Source organism: Podarcis vaucheri (assembly GCF_965113315.1).
Source record: "Podarcis vaucheri genome assembly, chromosome: 2".
NCBI lineage: Eukaryota > Metazoa > Chordata > Lepidosauria > Squamata > Lacertidae > Podarcis > Podarcis vaucheri.
Genome location: NC_138760.1, coordinates 60,831,316 through 60,855,043, shown reverse-complemented (window position 1 = coordinate 60,855,043; position 23,728 = coordinate 60,831,316). Strand labels below are relative to the sequence as shown.

General features: G+C 40.2%; 1 protein-coding gene across 1 annotated transcript in view; it reads left to right on the top strand.

The window, feature by feature from the left end:
- Positions 1-23,728, top strand: part of LOC309526997 (solute carrier family 22 member 4-like) — a 48,587-nt gene that overhangs the window by 6,122 nt on the left and 18,737 nt on the right. The window contains exons 2-4 of the mRNA XM_082213415.1: positions 15,271-15,374; positions 17,811-17,965; positions 23,352-23,523. Of these exons, the coding sequence (XP_082069541.1) occupies positions 15,271-15,374; positions 17,811-17,965; positions 23,352-23,523 (431 nt within the window). The remainder of the gene's footprint in view (positions 1-15,270; positions 15,375-17,810; positions 17,966-23,351; positions 23,524-23,728) is intronic.

Sequence of the window (23,728 nt, the reverse complement as noted above, 5' to 3'; positions counted from 1 at the left end):
AGTGGCCAGACATTGCTCTGATTATTTTTAATACAACCTAACTGAAATGATTTCATTAATATGATTCCTTGTCATTTTGATGGGTGATGACAGTTGCTGTTGAAAATAAATAAATGCCACAGTCTCTTGTAATGGAGAGCAGAAACACTAAAGCTGTGGTTCTCTGTCTTTGCTTCACTAAGTCTTCTATTTTTATTTATATTTATTAGATTTATATGTGTTTCTATGCTTTCTTATAAAGTCTGTGGCCAACACTCTGGTAACCTCTAGGTTGGATTACTTCAATGCATCATGCGAGGGGCTGCCTCTGAAGGTGGTTCAGAAACTTCAGCTGGTGCAAAATTTGATGGCCAGATTGCTCACCAGAACAAGATTTGAGCTGATCCTGGCCAGACTGCGCTGGCTGGCAGTTAGTTTTCAGGCCCAATTCAAAGTGCTGGTGTTGACGTCTAAAGCCTTACATGGCTCAGGACCTCAATACCTTAAAGACTGGCTCTCCACGTTTGAACTGACCAGGACCCGGCACTTCTCATCTCAAGCCCTTCTCTTTGTTTCCCCTACCCAAGAAGCGGAGGGTGACTACATGAGAACAGGCTTTTTCTGTGGTGGCTCCCCATCTGTGGAATGGTCTCAGAGAGGGTTGCCTAGCACCATCATTACATGTCTTTAGGTACTCAGGTCTTTGGCTATTAAATAATCTATGACAGGCACCCCAACCTTTGGCCCTCCAGATGTTTCGGACTACAGTTCCCATCATCCCTGACCACTGGTCCTGCTAGCTAGGGAATATGGGAGTTGTAGGCCAAAACATCTGGAGGGCCAAAGGTTGGGGATGCCAGAACTATGACCTGTTAAATGTGTGTGGGCATGACGGTTATTATGATTATTTTATTATGTCGTTGTTATGCTCCATAAATTAGGTTCTTAATGGTGTACACCACCGATCTTTGAATAAAGCGTGGTTTAGAAATCAAATAAACAAAAATGCCAGACTGCTATGTTGATTTTGCCAAAATAAAATTTTCCATAGAAAGGGGGGCATTTGACATTGTTTCAGTATGTTCCAGACTGCAAAGTATGTTTTGGAAAAGGGCTGGATGTTATGGGAAGTAGTCCTAATCCACTTTAAGTCATGGGATCTGTGACACTTACTTTAATAGAATTAGGATAACAGCTAATTTTATTTTCGGGGAAAAACCTAAATATGTTTCATAAGACTTCAAACACACAGCTTTCCCATGGAAAAAAAAGTCAGTCTGATATCAATTTAATAATGCAGTCTACGCATATAAAACAGTACATTTTTGTTGCCTCTCCCTTTTTAAGCTTGTTCCTGCAGTATTATAATTACTTGTGTAGCTTTACCGACACCAGCATGCTGTGCCTGATGCAGGCTTGTGCTTCTTTACTACCTAATCTCCATACCGGATGGCAAATACATTTCAAAAGTGAGGGAAATTTTGAAAGCTGAGTGTGATATAACATTACATAGCATTTCATTTTTTAAAAGTTTATTTATTTATTTGTAATTTTAGATTATAACCAAAAAGAAAACATTTCAACAATAACTCTAACATTTTAAGCCTCAACTTCCCTCCCCCTTCCTGTGGTTACTTAAAGTTGTTTTCATCTTTCCCTGCATATCCTAAATTATCTTATCTTATTCTTTTTATTCCTCTATTATTATATATATTTTGAAAACTGCAGGTTTTTACAATAATCCGGCTAACGTCTTAATCTGTTTACAGCTTGTATTTCAATAAACCATTTCCTATCCTTAATAAAGAGTTTGTTATCTTGATTTCTAATTCTTCCGGTAAGTTTTGCCATTTCTGCATATTCCATTGATTTCTGTAACCATTCTTCTCTTGCCAGAACTTCTTCTTTCCATTTTTGGGCAAATAACATTCTTGCAGCTGTAATTCTATACATAAATAAGTTTCTGTACTGCTTAGGTAGCTCTGACCCCATTATTCCCAAAAGAAAAGCTTCTAGGTGTTTTTTTTACAAATATTATCTTAAAAATATTTTTTCAATTCATTATACAGTCATACCTTGGAAATCAAACGGAATCCATTCTGGAAATATTTCAAAATGTTCAAAAACCAAATTGCGGCTTCTGATTGGCTACAGGAAGCTCCTCCAGCCAATCAGAAGCCACGGAAGCCCTGTCGGACATTCAGGTTCCAAAAACTGTAGAGACCAATATGGGAGAGGCATGTTTTACTTCAGGTGCGGCAAATGAATGCATCTGGGGTTTTGCTATTATAGGTGCATCATAGCCTTTCTTCTCTGTGATCCTCCCAGTTCTTATCCCTCCTATGGTCACTGCTGTGGATACACGACCTGTGTCTCCAGGCACTACAATAATCTGCAATGGATTCTCATACAGCAGCGTTAATGTTGCCAGCCTTCATGTCATGATTGCAGACATCTTTGTAATGCAGAGTTGGTCTACCATAACAGCAGCCATAACAGATGGCCTCCTTCTTTTCATAGACCCAAATAAATATGTGCTAGTTAGATACTTAGAACTGCTTCAGGACCACTGGGTTGAGCGGTTTTAGAAGGTCCATGCCAGCTGTCTAATAAGGCAAAGACCAACAAGGCATTGGCAGTATCTGAAGCCATGTGTATTAATTCACTTGACTAAAAAGGGAATAATACCTGCCATTTGCAAATCATCTATATCAAGCATAGAAGAAATCACACAGTGTGTGATTGGAGGGCATGTTTGGGAATCCCAATATGTGAACCAAGCTGGAACTCTGTCTGGCAGAAGCAGCCCATGTCATCAAGGATAGTAATGTAGGTTTATTCGGTAATGGACTAGTTGAACATTTTCCCATGGAAAGCAGTGGTATGTAAACTATTTTCACCATGCACTTTTTAAAAAAGATAATCATTTTAAAAAATATTGCGCTGGTATTTCTGACTGTTGTGTGCTGTGTATTTACAAGAGATTTACAGCAGGGTGCATTTCAGCTCAGACGTTCTGTTGAGTTCATTGAAACTTACTTTGCCTGTATGTAGGTGTGTGCACATGCAAGAGAGAGAGGGGCCATGCCCAGGACCAGGTTGTGTATATTGGTTCCTGAAGATGGTCCACCTCAGATGCTCCAGCCAAACCATGGTTTTAGCTATTGGGCATGTGCTGTGGACTTGTATGTCTGTGGCATTTATTATTTCCCTCCTGTACTTCTTGGTTTGAGATACAGTAACTATAAGTACAGTCTTTGACTGAACTGTCATAGACTATTGTCTTGAGGTACATTCTTTTTCCTTCGTTCTGTCTCTGAGCATGTGCTTGTGAAAGGCGGGGGTGGTTCTTGTTTGATCCTTAGGTTGGGAGTGTATGGTTAGAATTATCACAAGTATGCGCCCTACCCCTGCTGGGTAGAGAACTACATAAAATAACTTTTTTATTTTTGATTGCCAAGAGATTTCCTAATAATAACTCTGTTTGATTGCCAAATGATTTCCTAATAATAAATCTAAATAAAATTCCAACACAAACTGCTGTTTCTGTGTATAATCCACTCTGCATAATCCACTGATGTGATTTTAATGCCAGCTTTTGTTTTGGTAAACACATGTAGTAATGATGAATAATTTCCTTTTGCCATGACAACCAATAGCTATTTTGAGTTCCACATGCTTGGTATTATGGTTGCTTTCATAATTCTAGAGCCATTCTTTTTGGCAAGGCATTGTCATCTTAGGTTTTATAAAAGCAGTGAATATAAAACTGCTGTGGACTTTTGATAGGGTTTTGAATGAAGAAAATTTGTTTTTCACTTTTGTGTATTCAGGGTTTTCTAAGGAATATGTAAATATTGGATCCTATCTTTGTGAAACTTTGCAAGGCTGTGGCCTGTGGCACCCTGGAGCAAAGAGGTATGTTAATTAGTAACTTGGGTTAGTAAATTGGGTAATAGGCTACTAAAGTTTTTTCTATGCCACAAGAAAAGTGTATTACTAGAGAAATTTCTCACATTAGAGAGATTATATGTTCTAATTATTCTCAGAACTAGTGCTCATGGCACAACTTTCTCTTGCAGCTTGCAACCACGTATAATCTCATATTTATAGCTAGGGTATATCCTTTATTCATATAGGCAGTGTTCCTCTGCATGGGCATAACAGAACTCTCCCTCTCAACCTCGCCTTCCTGGACATGCATAAGGCCCCATATGCAAACTGTATGTCACAGCACTCTGGAAATGAGGAGGCTTGTGAGTACTGCCTTAATCCCGTCCAGTCCTCCCATTCTGCTCAGTAAAACTATGTCAGCAGCATCCATTTGAGGATTCTGAATGGTGTAGAAGTGCTGACTTGGAATATTTATTTTAAATATCTGTACCCTGCTAGTTAGCTAAAGGCTCCCAGTAATAAGATAGCCTCTACCCTCAGGCTTGGAATCTAAAGTGACGAATGAAAAGGAAAAAAAATACATCTCACAGATGCCAAGCAGATTGAGGATTTAGGTGTAATGAACATGCCAGCATACTGAACATCCTGAAAACAGCATATCTTTTTGGTATCTGAGAATTATTCTTCCTTTTTGCTCATTATTTTTGAATACTTTCTGGTTTTAGTGTGTGTGTGTTTTCTTAGTCTGAAATACACGATACAGAAGGAAAAGGTTTTGTGACTGAGAAAGAAAACAAATGAGCTTGGGTGCTAGTTCTTAGCTGCATAGTTCTTGTAAGTTCTCACTGCCATTGTTCATTTGGCTGATGGATGGAACTAGGTTTGTCTTCCCTTTGCTATGATGTTCTTTCTGGGAGGCAGGGACAACAGCTTCTCATTGACCCTTGATTCCCTGGTCAATGATTGAGGCACAGCACCCTACCCTGTGGTCTCAGAATAACTTACACATGTAGCTCTCCTATTCCTAGTAATATCCCATTGTATGGTTCACAGGCAATGACAAGAGACTGCAATGAAGAGAGAGTAATTTCCCATTGTATGGTTCACGGGCAATGAAGAGAGAGTGCAAATGGGGGTCCAGTGCAAGGAAGAATCCTATCCATAGTGGATAGTTATGAAGTTGAGGGATTGATAATTGCAAAAAGCCAAGGCCAGTCCTTTAGTATGGGATTCCAGTCCCTACTTGCACACTAGTAAATTATTTTATGTCAAATTTCCAGAGACTTTGCCCTGTGATAATGTTTAATCAAATGACAGAAACTCATTGCCTAGTTAATGACTAACATAGCGCTTCCTTTGTTTTCATACTGATGTATTGGTGCAGCCCTCATACTCAAGTGTTGTTAACCTTGTGTTTGGTAGTAAATCCAAACATAAGAGCTCATAAGAGCTTACATGTTAGAATACATCCCTTCCAAACCAGCATGTCTTATTTTCTGCATGCAGCCTTAGTGACACCAACTCTCAAATTGTAGATTATTACATTTCTGTCAAGTAATTAATTGCAGTCTACGGTGAACTAAGATCATACTGGCAACAGTTCAACTTAGCTGTTAAAATTCTAAACGGATATGACCACAGGTCTTTATATAACAATAAATAGTAGCAAAGAAAAAGTGTGTGCTATACACTGTCCTGTGAAATGTTAGAACTGGTCTCTCAGCTCTATCTGTTCCTTCCTTGGTTATCAGTGCTATGCACTTTGGTTCATAGAACATGAAGGTTCTCCTAGGCAACTATGCAAAATTCCGAAGATTATATATTAAAGGTAGGGGGGTATTGGCAGAACACTCTCCCCACCCCTATTCTTCTTCTGTTTCTGTCATCTCCACTGTCTCTCTTCTTACCCTGAGAGAAGACAGAGGCTGGTACAATACTGACTGTTACTGCTACCGAGCCTACTTAAATGGGAAAACACCATGGGGTAAAGGAGATATCTATCCAGGCAGATAATCAGGCTCTAGGAGGTTGGGGAAGAAATAATTGGCTCTCTTACGTGCTCTGGTCACTGTCTAGGGCAGGGGTCAGCAACCTAAGGCCCATGGGCTGGAAGCGGCCCGCGGAGGTCGTTTGACCAGCCCACGAGGCGCCCCGAACCGAGTCACCTGCTTGTGCGCTGCGCTAAACCAGCACGGCATGAGGACTCGCTTCCGTAGTGCTGGAAATTGCGTCTGCGCATGCGCAAACACTGGAAATCGCAGGCATGCGCGTGCGATCCGACCCACGGAGGGATCTCTGCGGGACTGATCCGGCTCAGGCAAGATAAACCTTGCCAACCCCTGGTCTTGGTCTAGGGAGTAACTAGAAGGGTTGGAATTGAGCAGCAAGGTTTTTTTTAAAAAAAACACACAAAAAACCAAACAACTGTTTTCTAGAGAAAATCTTTAAAGATAATTATTTAATTTTAATTAATTATGCCATTTATAGGCTGCTTCATTTTCTGGGTGATTGAAAGCAGCTTTAAAAGCAGTAAAAAATTAAAACTCTCATCACAATAAAATACAGTAAAATGCAGCAAATAAAGCATGTGCGTTATAGAAACTTAACTTGTGGTAACTACAGAAGTCTATAATGGTAGATAGGCCTCCTGTTTTTACCATACTAATCCAAACTGGATTGCATAAGGCTTATATGTGTCATTTTCATAATGTGTCACACCCACCGGTTTAAAAAAATAACAATAGTCATTTGAAAACTGTGTGTGTAAATATTTACCATTCCTTTTAATGGGTAGCACTGTAAATTGTTGTCTTACTCGGAGACATTCCTTAAAGACCATAGGCAGGAACACACAGACACTTGAATTGTTCATGGGGTTTAGACATACAAACAGGCACTGGAATGTTCTTTTAAAAATGAAATCTGTTCCCCTTGAGCACTGTATTTGCCCGAATATAAGCCGCACCCAAATATAAGCCGCTCTATTCCTCGCTGCTCCTGGCTGCATACTGGGGGGGGGGGTGAGCTGCGCTGCGTTGCTGGTGCCCTTTCCTCTTCCTATCTCCCTTCCTGGCCTTGGGGGAGAGGACAGAGTACTACGTGCGGGGCGGGCGCCGCTTTGCCGCACTCCTGGCGCTGTTTGCCCTGCACTCCTGTCTGCATACCACAAGGTTGCGAATATAAGCCGCACTTTAACTTTTCATGGTCGGAATTTGGGGGGGAAAGGGAGGCTTATATTCAGGCCAATGCAGTATTGCTCTTCTCCCCACCACACACACACACACACACACACACACACACACACACAGAGAGAGAGAGAGAGAGAGAGAGAGAGTTTTCCTACAAAGTCTGTTGCCTGCTTTGAAACGCTCCTGCATTTCTTAGTGGAGATGATAAACTGCTTTTATTTTATTTTAAGAGGCAGTTGATTGGTTTTCTTCATTTCAAGTTCCCAAAAGGAAATATTTTTCATGAGCTAATAAATTATTTATACCAAGGCTCTAGGAGTCACAATGTGAGAATAATGGGGCTGGATTCTCATTCCACCCTTCCTGCTGGCACGAGTGTTTTGCTACTCTTTAATTGTGCCAAGTTAATGTAGCACGCTGGGTGCAAGTATTTCCTAGCTGATGCTGCACACCCTGATCCCAATCTTCCAGCCATCTGGTGAGCCGAAATGTATTGTGATGCGAGAAGCGCTTGCAAAACCAGGAAATCTTTACCAGATTTTTCCATAATAAATGGCTTCCCAGCTGCACAAATAAATATCCACAGTACAAAAGAGATATGTACAAAGTTGCAATGTAAAATTCTGTGGTGTTTCTGCTTCAGCCCCTCATCTTGGCAGCAATGAAGGGATAGTACTGGGGTAGTCAACTTCTTGATTACTTGGGAGACAATTCATTCACCCAAGACATGGTAGTAGAATGCAAGAGGGACTGAATAATTTGCCTTTAAGTGCATAGGACATAGAGTGGGAAATACCAGACTAGCTGTCTGGGGTTTGGAAATATGTTAATTGTGTCTGGTGAAGGAAATGTCTTACCTAACCTGAGGCCAATGCAGTACTTCCCAGAACTCTTGTGCTTTTGGGGACCAGATATGACGCACATGCAAGTATTCTGCGCAAGAGGCAATTTGGCTTGATTTTAAACATAAAAGTAATGGGGGGGGGGGAACAGAGGTGGTGAAGATAGCAAATTTATCTGCGTCATATCAAGGCTATGGGGAACTCTAGGGAGAAATTTATAGAGGCAAACTAGGTCATAGCTCTTGTCACCCTTATTGGACTGTTGTTCCACAGCAGAAGTGAACAGATAATACTGGGCTGCCCATTGTTAAAGCTCCTTTTAAAGTGGTGTTGGAAGTGTGGTTTTACAAGAGACAAGTCAAAATCTCAAAATTCAGCAAACTGTAAATTAGTCAGGAGTCAGGACTAACTACTGTATTGACTAAATTTCTGAACTGCAAAACAATTCACGTTCCATTTTGTCTTTGTTATGTGCTGATGACCTTTGGCTTAATTTTAATTTTAAAATAAAGGAACAAAATACGGTAAGATGGTTTTGTTTAAAGATGCTGCACATTTTGGCCTGTATACTTTAAGTTAATTTTCCATACCAGCTTATAGCATCTAAGAAGTATAATGGATTTTAATTTTTATTTAATTGTGGTATGTAAAATGCAAGCCTAAGGCAAGCATTTGAAAAGTGGACTGTTCTTTGTTTGTGATATACTAGATGTCAGGGACTGGTGAGTGTGCAGGGGGCTGGAGTCTGACTCAGGAGAGCAGGACAGTGGTTTGTAGGGACCTGTTCCAGCCAGAAGGCAAGAGTCAGAGACAAGAGACGCTTCAGAGCTTTAGCCTTATTATTGTGTCTACAAAAAAGCAAAAACTGTAAAATAATCACATTGTATTTTATATTGTGGAAAGCAATGTGTGGCCTTCATTTTCAGAACATGCAGTTTACGGATGGCTGTGTGGAGTGGGCTTCAACAGGAAACACAGTTACAACACTCGGTTATCTCTGTTATGTCAGGCTGAACCTCTTTATCTACCTTAGTCATGCCTAGCATGTGTCTTTCAGTACTGTAACATTTAACTTTTACTGACTATATTGCTATAGAGCTGCGGTCAAAGCGTTGAGCCAGGAGAACTGTGCCTTACTTGTAATCTGACATTGCCCAACCTGTGTGGGCAGTTAAGTGACCTTTCTTTGTGGTTTTAAAGCATGAGCTTGCTTCAGATACTTCACTTGATAATCCTTCTGACCCGCTTTCGAAATTATATGTCACCTTCAATTACTTTGTTAACTGTTGTTTGCTTGAAGCTTTCTCTGCTCTGAATAGAATAGTTAAAATGGCCAAGAAGCATATTCTTAGTTTTAAACGTCTGTAGCTGTTTAAAGTCCTTTATTTTCAGACACGTATTTCAAAAAAATCTCAAAACATTTTACAACCTATCTTAAAGCATGAAATAGAACATTACAAAATATTAAAATAACTAGACTGTCATATACACTGTTTTTAGTGGGGCGGACGACTTAAATATAAACATTCAAGATAAAAACTGAATACAAAAATACAATAAAATTCCACATATACAGCATCATTTGCAATTAAACAAAATAACTAAAATAGAAGCTGCACCACATTCTCCCACACACCTAGAACTATAACCTCTCCCAAAGACGTCCTTTACAACCTTTCATTTACAAGCCTCATTCTCAAGCATTCCCACCAATCATACTGATAACACAGGTAATGCTCAACCAACCATTTGACATAAAGAGAATGCCTGGTCTGCAAAAAATCCCAGACAGTTTTAAGCATGATTAACAACCTGCTCATTCACCTATCACCATCTAGGGCAATAAAGTAACATACAAACAGCAACATAACCACTCACTCCTTGTCTCTCATCCAGGTAGCACCTTAATTGGTTCGCTCTCCCAAACTATGTGGAATTAAACAAGTTCAGAAGATACAAACACATTACGACCCAGACTTTCACTCTGGGCAACCAAAAACACAATTCCAGCTACCACCGAATAATACCTCCGGATATGTAAATCTAGATAATAATGTAAATTACATTATGCTTTCTAAATATGAAGGAGAGAAGGAACTTCTTTTGAAAAAATATGAGAAACAGTGCTGCAGGCTCCCCTGCGCCCAGTTTAGGCAATGGTGGGCATCTCTTCCAGCCACCTGGCTAATTTTCAAAATTCCAATATTGCATGATAAGGGACATTCTCAAAGCCAAGAAATCTTGAGTAGAAAGCTAGTGTTCAGTTAGAAAAGATTCTATTTCTTCACTAGGTTGGGGCACGCCTATTAAATTATGTAAAAGGGGAGGAAAAAACACATGGGAATGGCAAGTTTTAGGAAATTCCAAAGGAGCATGGTAAATAAATGCAAACAAGTAACATCTGCCTCTGTGCTGTGACTCAGGGGGAAGGATGGCGGTTCAAGTGCTGCTTCAAGGAAATGTCACTCTGCATAGTTGCAGCTTGTGCCCCACAGAAATCTGAGCAAAGCGTATTGGTGTTGGCCTGCTGGAATCACTTTTTGCTGAATAAAAATGTTTTTTTACTAAAGGACTGAGGAAGCAAAGAGAACCCAGGAAGAACGCTGCTGGATCTGGCCAGAGGCTGCTGGATCAGGCCAGAGGCCCACTGTTCTCACAGTGACCAGCAGTTGCCTATGAGAAGCCCACAAGCTGGACCTAAGCGCAGCAGCACTGTCCCCACTTGTGATTCCCAGAATCAGTCAAGCACTGGGGCCAGAAGCCAACCTTCCTCCTGAGGCCAGCTGCCATGTCATCATAGCACTGCTGCCTCTCGGTCTGCAAAGGCTTTTATTAGTCTTATAAAAGCACACTTCACACCCACTCCAGTTTAGATACGGCTTTTAATATGTATAGAGTTGGAGCTGATCAGTTCTAGGGGTCTGCCCAGTCAAGTTATGGATACCATTTTCAGCGTGTTCACCCTGAGGATGTGAACCAATCTACTTAGAGAACAGAGACATGTACATGCAGGATCATGACGCTGCTGGTGGTTCAGCGTCAGGTGTTTTCCCATTAAAAGTACAGTTGTACGTTCCTAAAGCGTAGTTTTCCACTTGGAATGGGAAAACGGAGTATTTGACTGCTTTACAGTCTTACTCAGACCTAGCTTCCACCTTGGGCTCCATATTGGGGAGACACGGGGTATAAGACAGACAAACAGATGGGATTCTATCCAACTAAGTTATATTCAGAGTAAACCCACTGAAATTAATGGACCTAGTATGTGTAGAACGAACATTGGATAAAATCTATTGTTTTGGTGCAGAAACTACATTGGTTACCCTGGTGCATGACTGTTTCTGGGAGATGGATGAGGGGAGGTGCAAACCTTTTGATTCTGCTGGACCTCTCAGGGCACTGGAAAGCAACAAGGCCCCTCTGCACCCCCATGAATAGTCATCCCCAGACTTAAACAGAAAAGCTTGTGTATGTAGAACCTGAAATACAATACAAAATGTACAGGCACTATTCTCATTTTGGAGGAAAAACTTTACTGCTTCCCCTTTTAGTGTTTTATTTTCCCTCACCCCAGAAGAAATTCTGTGAATACCCCTGTATCAATAGCTTTTGATACCATCGGCCATAGTATCCTTCCGGGATACCTTGTGAAGTTGGATTTGAGGCCATTGTTTTGCAGCTTTTCTGCCTTTTCCTGGGATGTTGATCTCATAGGATGGTGTTGGTTAGAACTGCTGTTCCACTCTCTGGCCATTGACTTGTAAGGAACCACAGGTTTTCATCTTTTCCCCAGTCTTGTTTTAATCTTGTTTTGATTATTTTTTGTGACATACTTTATATTTTGAAGGCTTCTTTAAATACTTTGCAAAAGAAAAAGTGGACTAAAAACAAAAACTTAACTGGCAAATGCATGCTCCTCAGCCTGAGTTTGTTTAAGGAATAGCAGTTGCCTAACGGGACACAGGTGGCACTGTGGTCTAAACCACAGAGCCTAGGGCTTGCCGATTGGAAAGTCGGCGGTTAGAATCTGCGTGACGGGGTGAGCTCCCGTTGCTCAGTCCCAGCTCCTGCCAACCTATCAGTTCAAAAGCACGTCAAAGTGCAAGTAGATAAATAGGTACAGCTCCAGTGGGAAGGTAAACAGTGTTTCCGTGCACTGCTCTGGTTTCGCCAGAAGCGGCTTAGTCATGCTGGCCACATAACCTGGAAAAACTATCTACGGACAAACGTCAGCTCTCTCAGCCAGTAAAGTGAGATGAGCACCGCAACCCCAGAGTCGTTTGCAACTGGACTTAACTGTCAGGGGTCCTTTACCTTTACGTTTAACACTTGGTACCATATCGTTCCCCCCCCCCCACCGAAATGCCCACACATGCCTCTTCCTCCTAGCACAAATTGAAACAGAATACTTTATAGTTAACACTTTTATGCTTGTACAACATCACCGTAAAAGCTAGTGAGTGAGATAATATCTTCTTTTCTTTTCTTTTGCTATGATTTCCCTCTAGTTCCAAAAGCTGGGTATCTTAGTCCATATAAATAAAGTCTGATAATGTTTCTGGACTGTATTTTCTTTCAGTCATACTCTCTCTCTACCAATCTCTTTCTCTTCTGCTTCTCCTCTTCCAGTAATCGTCGCTCGATGAGTTGGAAATAGATGAAAGATCTAAATAGTTTACAGTAGAAATGAGAGGTTAATTTACGCTCTGTTGAAAGTGATTTGACTTCTGGTTTGTTTGCCAATTGTGTGCATGTTGCAGAGCATGAGTTTTGTAATCCAAGCTCTGCGGGAGCAGAGCTGTCTGTCGGCATTTCTCAGCTTTCAACTGAAGAATATTTGGCCTACATTTGCAGAGTATTGATTTTATCTTCAGCAAATGCCTGTTATTAACTCTGTACACACAGACAAATGCATGGTAATAAAGAGTTCATTTCTTTCAGATATGCAGCCGTACCTTGGAAGTCAAACGGAATCCATTCCGGAAGTCCGTTCAACTTCCAAAATGTTTGGAAACCAAAGCACTGCTGCTGCTGCTGCTGCTGCTGCTGCTTTTTACATTCTGGCCATTTTTATTTTTTATTTTTTTATTATTATTAATTTACATCCATACACAATCTTAGGTACATGTACAGCCTTAAATAATTATACCATTAAATATTGATTTAAACTTGTATTTGTACATGCTCCTTTCTTATAATTAAACAAAATTAAACAAAAGTAAAAAATCCAATAAACTAAACTGTATGAAAACAGACTTCCCGTCATTTCCCGATGTTAGTTACATTTACGACATTGAATGTACTTATACTTCTTACCTTACTCTTACTATAGTTTCTAGTACTTTCTTATAACATATCGTACCATTTTTCCATGCTTAGTAGTATTTAATTTACACAAGGGTCATTCAAATGCTGCCATAGATGTTATGTCGTTGTTATATTTTTGTAGGTATTTCTTGAACATATCCCATTTTTGCGTGAATGATTGTTTTGTATTTTCCCTTAATCTATCTGTCAGTTGAGCCAATTCTGCATATTAAACTTATTCTGCCATTCCATTACTGTTGGTACTTTCCCCCCTTTCCAGTTCGATGCAATTAATAATTGAGCAGCGGCTGTTGCATATAAAAATATCTCTTATATTTTTTGGCATATCACTGCCTAAAATTCCAAGTAGAAATGCTTCTGGCTTCTTTGCAAATGTTAATTTAAAGATCTTTTTCATCTCATCATAGATGAGGTTCCAGAACTCTTTAATTTTTCGGCATGCCCACCACATATGGTACATATCTCCTTTTGTTTCCCCACACCGCCAACATTTGTCTGAAATATTTTTATACATTTTGGAGAGTTTTGATGGTGTAAGGTACCACCTGAACTGCAGGAAGCACAGCTTCTGATTCGCTGCAGGAACTTCCTGCATCAAATTGGAAGCCCTGTCGGATGTTCGGCTTCCAAAAATAGTTCACAAACCGGAACAGTCACTTCCCGGTTTGCGGCGTTCGGGAGCTAAAACGTTTGAGAACTAAGCTGTTCGAAAACCAAGGTACGACTGTACAGTATAGGTGTTAGTAATAAAAGTATTTTATATTTGTAAACAAAAAAGATCTGTATTTCAATGAATTTGCTTGTGTGTTGAGAGTTCATAGGCTAGCATAAGATTACATTGCAAAGCACAACATCAGATGATAGCACAATGCTAGACATGTTTACTCAAAAGTCAGTCTTATTAACTTCAGTGGTGCTTATTCCTAGGTGATTATGTCTATATAGGATTGATTTGTTTGCCCCAGGTTGTTGCAGTGCACCATGACTAAGAAGAAGATGAGTTCCCAATTTTTGAAATACCTTAGGAGCTAGATAAATTTGTTCCAGAGCTTGCTTCTCCTCCTATCTCAGGGTTAGCTTCTGAACGTCTTCAAAATCATTTCTTTACAGCCATATAAGCTAGTGAATCTCTCCCCAATTTGGGATAATAAATGGAACAGTTCATATCATAACTGCCCTTATGCAATACTGTGTATATGTATGGTCAAACCTTTTTCAAAAGTGGCACTGTAGAACTGGAAAAGGTGCAATCAAAATTTAGCAGAGAGCTGGAGCACTATTAGGTAAAGCTAAAGCATTTGGGGCTTTTTAGTTTAGAAAAATACATGTAAATGCTAGGGGTTTATAACAACAAAGCAGAACTTGTGGTCTTTCAGTTGTTGCTGGACTACACCTCCCAAAACCCCAACCACAAGTTACGGCTAAAGACAGTGACATTCGGAAAGCCACTTGTTCCCCAACTCTGGTTTATGAAATTATGCATGGTATAAAGAGGATGGATACAGATAAGTGTTATTATAGAACCCCCAGTTTTATTTTCAGCTCCATTGCTAATACAGGTGCTCCCCCACTTACACAGGGGCTGCGTTCCAGGCCCCTGCATGCACAAATGAAATCACATAAAGTGGTGTGCACGGGGGGGAGGGGAGGAGACTCACACGGGCTGCAGCCCAGCTCGTCCCAAATCTGCCTGCTTGCCTGCCTGCCTGCGGAGAGCCAGAAGGGCTAAGAAGGGCACCCAGCAGAACTAGTGTCAGGATGGGGGTGCAAACACAACAGAGGTGTTTGTGTGTGTGTGAGAGAGAGAGAGAGGGAGGGAGGGAGGGAGGGAGGGAGGGAAGGAGGCTGTACACTCTAGCATGGGGTTTGGCTTTTTCTCAGCAGGATCACATTCAGCTGATATTTTTACTGAGCGCTTCCCCACTACCCTAAGTTTTCTTTCTTGCTTAGTCACTGCTAATCCATATAGTTAGTGACCAATTTAAACTAAGTTTATGCCTTAATGACATGGGATTTGCTTTGTTGTGTTTCTCTTGCAGTGGAATCTGGTGTGTGATGATGACTGGAAAACCCCCTTAACTACATCATTGTTCTTTGTGGGTGTGCTGCTTGGATCCTTTGTATCAGGACAGCTCTCAGACAGGTAAAGTACACAGTCAGCTGGCTGCCCTAGGATTTTCGCCCTGCACTTTTGAGGGAGCAGGATCATGTTTGGTGTTTTCAATTCCAGCTGTGAACCAAAATTAGACGTACGCAGCAGGCTTCAAATAGTGTGCCATTCTCAGTGTGAATTTCCCCTTTACTTTCTAGACTCTTTTAGGCATGCCTCAGTAAAAAAAGAAAGACACATACTTGACTGCTACATCTTATTTGTTTATTTAATAAAATTTATACACCACTTGATTGTAAAAAACCTCAAAGCGCTTTACAAGTCTTACACATGCATATGAGGAAGAGACGGAGACTGCCAGTGTACCATGCTGTATATGGGTATTCATTCTTGCCTACAAAAAGTAAATAATAATAATATTATGCAACCTGTTTATGCCAGTACTTTCAGATTAATTTTCACTTCCGTAAAAGGACACTGTGAGTATGAGTGTAACACAGGAAAAGGAAATAAAAATACACCCGAACCAGGATGAAGATAAAAGAAAAAGGATTGTGGTAAACCATTGCTGCAAGGTTTTCACAATCAGTGTTACAATTTGGGCAGCAAAATGCTATTGTTATTTCTGTGATTGTAAGTTGTTTTCAACTCTTCAAATATTCTGTTTTAATTGTTGTAACCTGCGCTGGGATCTTAGAAAGAAGGGCAAGTAATTAATTATTGTGAATTCAAGTATTCTGGACATGTTGCCTTGAGAGGCTGTGATCTTGAGGACATAAGTAAAAGGAAGTGTGTGCTGAACCCTTGTTTTACTGGACTTTTTTTGTTTGCTTAATCTCTCCCCCCCCCCCCAATACTGTTCCTGGTGGGTTCCAGAGGCACATTTACAAGGGCAAATAATGCATCTGGAACTTCAGAGAAACTCCACAGAGGCTATTTCATTTAAAAACAAAGTTAGTACAATACATGTATTAGCATGTAGTTTGCTCCTTGTGTTGCTGGACAAAGGCAATCTTTGCTTTCTGTCATTTCTGTTAAAACCCCCAACAAATTCATGCATGGCATAAATATGTCACCATGTTCTAATCAATAATGCAAAATTCATCCTGTGCTTGCCACTGGATGTTCCATGGCTGTAGATTTTCATCTCTCATCAGGAGATAATGATAATGACATGCTGCCACCATGTGTTCATCTGCTAAGAAAGGCAAATCCAGATTATTTAACTTTATCACTTGTAAAATTATTGTGACATCAGCTGATACTTAAAATACTTGTTATCTGGTTATATCTTGCTTCTCTTTACTAAGCATCACTCCAATTAGACAGAATACAGAAAACCCCAGAATTTTGTCCAACAATATTTACATAATTTCAATGGTTTAAAGCAAAGGCACCTGTAGCTGTGCTGCCTCTTGGTGTGATGTGCCTAATGAGTTAACTGCCATTTTAATTTGCAATTAGAGAATGCACAGGGCAAATTGGTGGCAGTCAAGCTTTATTAATTCGAGTTCAAAGAATAGTCTACATCATCATCATCATCATCATCATCATCACAAGCTGACCCCATGGGTGCAACCCTGCCTAATTTTTGCACTCCCCCCCCAAAAAAAAAGATTCTGCTAAATCCCTGCTTTTTATAACATCTTGCCTGATGCAGAGTTCTGGAGAACTCAAAAGCTTGCCACATTTTTGTGAGTTGTTGGTTAATCCTTGGCATCCTTCCAGGGGGGACATACCCATGGTGGGCAGGACCAGAAGCAAAAGTGGGCAACATGTAAATTTTACCTTTGCATATAATAGTAGAGTTTACACACACTCGCATGCCCTACTCTATCTTGCATCCATGCAAGCAAAAAGCATTATTGGAGTTCAGGGGCATACTCCAGCCAGGAAATAACCCTCAAAAGTTCCTGTAAAGTAGGGTTTCCCAAATTTGGATCTCTAGCTGTTTTTGGACTACAATTCCCAACATCTTTGACCACTGGTCCTGCTAGCTAGGGATGGTGGGAGTTGTAGTCCAACAACAGCTGGAGGGCCAAGTTTGGGAAACCTTTCTATAAAGCAGGACCATTGAAGGGTGTGGCTGGGGAAGGTGTGTGGCCTGGGTTGAGTCCCCATGGCCAGACAAAGGAGCCCAGGGAATTCCATTTGACTCTATGGCCCATCTCTGTACTAGGGTACTGTTTTCATTTTTGAAAAGTGGGGCTCATCAAATGTCACAAGTCTGTGTTCTAGTGAAAAATAATGAACAGGTCGTGCAATGTTGGGTGAATATTGCCAATATCTAAACTTTCAAAAGGTAAACTCAACGTTCCAGCCCCTCTCTGCAGGAGAAATGTCTGCTCCTTGAGTCTTAAGTTAAATCAACCTGCTAGGTTTCTTTGCTTTCTCTAGAACGCGGCAATAACAATATTGTGGATTCATTTATGGTCTTGCTTGTTTGTTTTTTGTTCTTTTCCTCAAAAGGTTTGGCAGAAAGTCTATTCTATTTGCAACTATGGCTGTGCAGACAGGTTTCAGCTTCCTGCAGATCTTCTCAACCAGCTGGGAAATGTTCACAGTTCTTTTTGTTCTAGTTGGCATGGGACAGATTTCAAACTACGTTGTGGCCTTCATATTAGGTAAGACTATTTCCACTCCATTTAAATGTCCTATTAGCATGGTAGTTTGAGTATGCATACTAATTTCACTTAGTAAGAAATGATTCTATGTAACTGATAGTCCTGTGCCTAAGAGCGTAAACTTCTTTTAGGAACATTTCGCAAAATTGATATAGATAAATTTGCCATAATCTAGTCTGCTCTGTAGGTCAGGAATTTAGGTCTGGTTCTCAGGGCCAAACTAGATGAGATGATGAAGATATTTCTTTCTTTGGCCAATTGCAATTTCAGCAATGGCATGGAAATTATTTTTAGATATTTAAGTTTCCCAGTAATTTGGTGAGAAATGAGCAGAGAACAATTCAAAAACTCTTCCATCCCCCAAAATGTGGCTGAACAATGAGTTGAATGGGCATTTCAAAAATGTTACATTCCTATGGAGACTAGAGTGGTATGCATCTGCAAAATTTGTCAAAAATTGTATTTTTTAAAAAAATCAGATTATCTCATCAGATTATCTCATCAGATAATTATCTCATTCAGATTATTTTAGGTGTTCCACGCTGCTGGTATTATTATTATTATTTGATTTATTTGTGTCATGCCATCACTGTATACAATGATTCACAGGGTAAAATAAGTAAACAAAAATAGCTTATGCTCCAAAATCCTTTATAATCTATAATCTAAATGGTGGTTGGAAGAAAGGGGGGCACAAAGGAGGTAACCCTCAAGTAAATGGTTTACTTAGTAGAGGCAACCTCCATATAGTGCCATTTGAAAGTGGCTACCACATCAGAGCTGTTTACATATAGGTGCTTGTCTTTCCCATTTCAAACATTACTAAGTTTCTGTAAATTTGATTATACTGTAGTTTCATTGACACTTATTTAAACTTCTCCTGTATTATTATAGTTTTTATTGGGATGGGATATTTAAATCTTTCCCCACCCCCCCAGAAAATGTTCAGCTTTGTTTTGAGGTGCTTGAAGCCTCTTGTGATGGATATAGGGTCAGAATGTTATTGTGTCATGCATTTTAACATGCAGAAAGCGACTCTTTCCATTTTTAAAAATACGTTTCTATTTGTTGAGGCAAAATTGTGTTTCCTTGAACTGCCATGCATTATTTTTCTTGTACTGGACCAAGCTGGGCCGAAGGCAGCTGGGGTTAGCAGGGTTTCTCAGGCAGGACAGTGATGCATTCCTGGTGTCCCAATGCCAAGCATTGCTGCCGCTGACCAAGATGAGGAAGAGGGAGGCGCAGGATGCTCAGCACCATGTGGGCACTGTGCCGCACCATGCGGAGCTCCCAGCCCCTTGCCCCTCCCCCCTTGGTAAGTGGCAGTGATGCTTTGTGTTGGGAAGTCAGGTGTGCACCCCACGCCCGACTGCACCATCCTGTCGACCACAGCTGACAGAATGGGAACGGTGAACTGCATTGCCATGCTTTGTTTTTATAAAATGGAAAATTTTATACCTGTGGGTTGGGTTTTTAAAAAAAAAATTAAACCCACTTTGTCCATGCCTCACGTCTTTGTGCATTTAAGTAAAATATGCTTAAGATGTCTCTCATTTTCATTGTCTCTCCAGCAGCGTAGACTGAATAACAATGCAGTTCTGTTAACCGACATATTCCGTACTCGTACAGATTTTCCTTCCTCATTTGGTACCCTTTGCTGGAGAAATCTCAAAGGCTGTAGCCACAAATCCCAAACACTGAAGCAGGATTGTACAGGGGACAGGAGTGGGGGAATAGGCAGGGAGTCATGCAGTTGTGGAAAGTTACATCCACTAACTACTGGAATCACTTCATTTGGACATGCTTTGAGTTCACACATGCTCATTTCAATAAACTGGAGCAATGATTTTCTCTTTTGGAGGAACTGTTGACTTTTTTGTACTATGGGGCACTTTTTTCAATCTAATAATCATACTGCACAGTTTGATTTATTTTCAAAACCTTTCCTAGGCTCATGTACCCTCTGTGCCTTAATACTGTGTTCACACACAAGCAAGCAACTTCACTTGTATATGTATGTAATTGTTTTTTAAAAGGCACTTCTTTTGTTGCCCTACTAATCCTTTATCAGGCTATTGAGTACCAACACCTCACCCCCCCCCCCCAAATCACTGCCCAAAATTGTTTGAAGCACATAATGTTTTTGCCCCAGGTTTCTGTTATGTGTTGTCATCTCCATGGGTTTGATCCCCAGCATGGATCCCAAGTTTGTGTGAGTGTGTCATTCCTTAGTGTTCAGAGGCAGACAGAGAATTCCACCCTGTTTTACGTTGATCAAACATACCCACATTATCAGGCTGGCTCATAAATTTTAGTACTACAATTTCTTTATCACCCCTCCATGTTGGCAAAACTGTATTGCCACATATTAATTTTCTAAGCATCATCTGACTTCCGAGAATGGTTAGATTTATAACCTTTAATGACACTTTAAACAAAGTTTCATAAGGAGAATTAATATAAATTTCCTCTTGGAAATAAAAAGAGAGCATTCTTAAGTCAAGATGTTTCTCTTTTTCCTACTGCAATAGCAGCACTGAGGGCCAGGAAATAAAGTGTACTAATACTTTCTCCTTCACCCTGGTGGTATATAAAGGAATATTGCCACACTATCTTAATTAAGAAGGAGGTCAAAAAGAGCACCCATAACCCTTGTGTGCACATTCCTTCCACAACAAATGTTGTACTGACTGCACTGTTCTTTCAAGCAATTTTCAAGAATTATTCAAGTTGCCAGAGTCTACTTGAAAATGACCTGATGTATATTTCTGGTAGCACAGCTCTTGAAAACCTTTTTGAGCATGCTCCAACTAAGACAGAACAAATTCCCGAAAGTATCTTCCTTCCTCTTTTTATTTTCTGCAGGGGCATTCAACAATGAAGCAATATAATTTATGAAACGATTCCACACAATTCCAGCATTACAAACTTGTGTTTTTAAAATGTGTTTAAGGAGGCCACAAGTGCAGCAAATGAAGGGAAAAGGGAGAACTCAAATATGTACAAAAATCAAACAAATACATTTACTAGCTAAGAATCACGTAATATATTTTATAGAATGATTTGTATGCAACTTTGGAGCCTCTTTTCTTAATTCATTCCAGAACATACAAAGTTGTTTCATAATGTGTAAGGCATACTGTAAAATAGGGGGTAGGAGTGGGTGGGTGGATGAAAGAGAGATAGAGACCCGCCCCACCTCCCAAAAAATCCATCTGAACCTTCCACTTGATTTTGCTGAATTCAGTCTTCTTCATAATAAGAAATTGTGAACTGAAATGCAGGATTCAATGACAAAAACTCAGGTACCCATTGTTGAGAATCTTGTCACCAGTAAACATACTTGATTATTTCATTTTCCATAAACGGCTTCAGAGAAAAGTTCTTCACAGAACTAAAGAAAAAATAATATTTGCTGCACCAGTTGGTTCATCACTCAAATCTTACAAGATTTCTGACTGGGTTTTCACAATGGCCTTCTTTCAGTCATGGGGTGGCCTATTGTGATGAGATACCTATGAAATGGAAATTTAAAGGCTCAACAATAATTAGATTCCCTAGGTTTGGCCGTCTTGATTTTTGAACTTGCTGGATGCTAAACTGGAAAAGGGCCTAATACAAAATAGTAATGTGACTTCATCTTAGAGAAGGAAATGCATAATGGTACAGTTTTATGAGTATCAATGGCAATTGTACTGTAAGAGATGATGTAGCATAGTGGCTAAGTGTGTGAAGTCCCTAATTCAAATCTTGCCTCAGCTGCAAACTCACTAGGGAGTTTTACACAATAGTATTTTCCCAGTCCCCAATATGGGAATAATAGTAATATGCACTTTCATTACAATAATAATATGGACATTCCTTCCTTCGCTTGTTGAGGGAATTGCTGAGATAATCCCTCAGATGCCTTGTGCTTGGTTTCCCTCTTTTGATGCAGCTGTTAGGACTGCACTTAGAAAACCTAGTTTTAAATGTGTGATTGTTCTGATCAACTGTTCAAGAGGAGAGAGAATTGTAGAGGGGGCTGCCCTTAGTTACCTTCCCCTCTCCACAGACTGACACATTTCTGCCTCCATTGGGGGCACTAACAACTCCACGGCCCTAACAGTTTCATGAATGTATACTTGGAGTGATGATGAAGAAGAATTTATTCATATCCCATCTTTTTCCCTGGTTTAGGCCAATGTATGTGAAGGACTTGGAATATTTTAAAGGACTACCTAAATGATAAGTGTATTTTTAATGACACTGAAGGTTCACCAAAGAAATAATTCATTAGCCCCCTTGGTCTTCACAGAATTACTGGCACCAGGAAGTTTCACCCTTCTTCAAAGCTTTCTGTTACAGATGGTTATTGGGGAACATGGCAGGTGTTTTTATTATTCTTCAGAGTGAACCAAAGTAGTACTTAAATCTCATAAATTTGGATATTATAGCCCTTATTTTCTGTTTTTAAAATTAGGTTATTTTTCTTATTTAAAGCATTTAAAAGCATTTTCCAACATTTGCCACAACCCCAGAATTTGTTCCAGTGAGTCTGGGCTCTTCAGCACTCACAGCAGGGCGGTGTCCCTCTGGCCTCCCAGAAATCTCTGAAATTGAGCAGGATGAGTCTGGCCCTGCCCCCAAGGCCAGGTGGAAAGGGCCTTGCAGGGAGCGGTCTTCAGCACTCACAGCAGGGCAAACATCTAGTCATTTGTGTTAGAATTAATACTAGTTGTTGGGTTGAGATAGGATCAAATGGGACTCTGCTTGTATGACAGGGCTATCCCGACTCCTCACCAAAAAAGCCATCTGGGTCCCTGCAAAATCTTCTCCTGGAGGTCAGCAGCCCCTCTGGAGCCGAATGGGCTGGGCTACAATGGACTGCTGTAGGCTGTGAAAATTGGAGGAATATGGGAGGGCTGCTTTTCTCAAGTAGAATTGCTTTTCGCTTGCACAAGACATCTCTGGATCTAAGCTATGGTTACAAATGGAATGACTCTTACTTCCGTGCTGTACTTGTGAGTGTCTAGAGAGATATGATTCGCTGGTGTTGGGAACATAATAATGGATTATCTGAACCTTGGTCAAACCTAGCAAAGGCAATTCTGATATTTTTTAATAGAGGTTGAAACAGATTCTTAATAATGTTATAGCTGTGTTTGATAATCCCCTCCCATTTCTTCCCCCTCCCCCAGCATTATATCCTATCTTACACATTAAACCATAGTTACAAGCATAGCTTAATTTTGGGCCATACTTCTCTTGAAATGTTCTAGGACAAATGGCTCCATTTTAAAGACTGTATTCATTTTTCAAAATGCAATAGAATATTTCGAGTAACTTTTTTTAAAAGAGGGGGGAGAGAGTTAAGATGCTAACCCACACTCCTTGTTTTGAACAGGCACAGAAATTCTTGGCAAATCAGTTCGTATTATATTCTCTACATTAGGAGTTTGCATATTTTTTGCAATTGGCTACATGTTGCTGCCACTATTTGCTTACTTCATCAGAGAATGGCGGATGCTGCTACTGGCTCTTACTGTACCTGGGGTTTGCTGCGTTCCACTGTGGTGGTGAGTCTTAATGTTTGAAAGGCGTTCAGCTTCAGAAATGTGTCATCTGTAGCTGATAGCCTTCAACTTGCATTGTTATATAACCAGCTGGAGGGTTTTAACAGCCTTTGGTTGCTGTGGATATATTCCCCACCCCTGGCATTTTGGTTGCAGAGAACAGAATTGTCTTCAATGCCGAACATGTTCTTTACAGATAAATTATCTT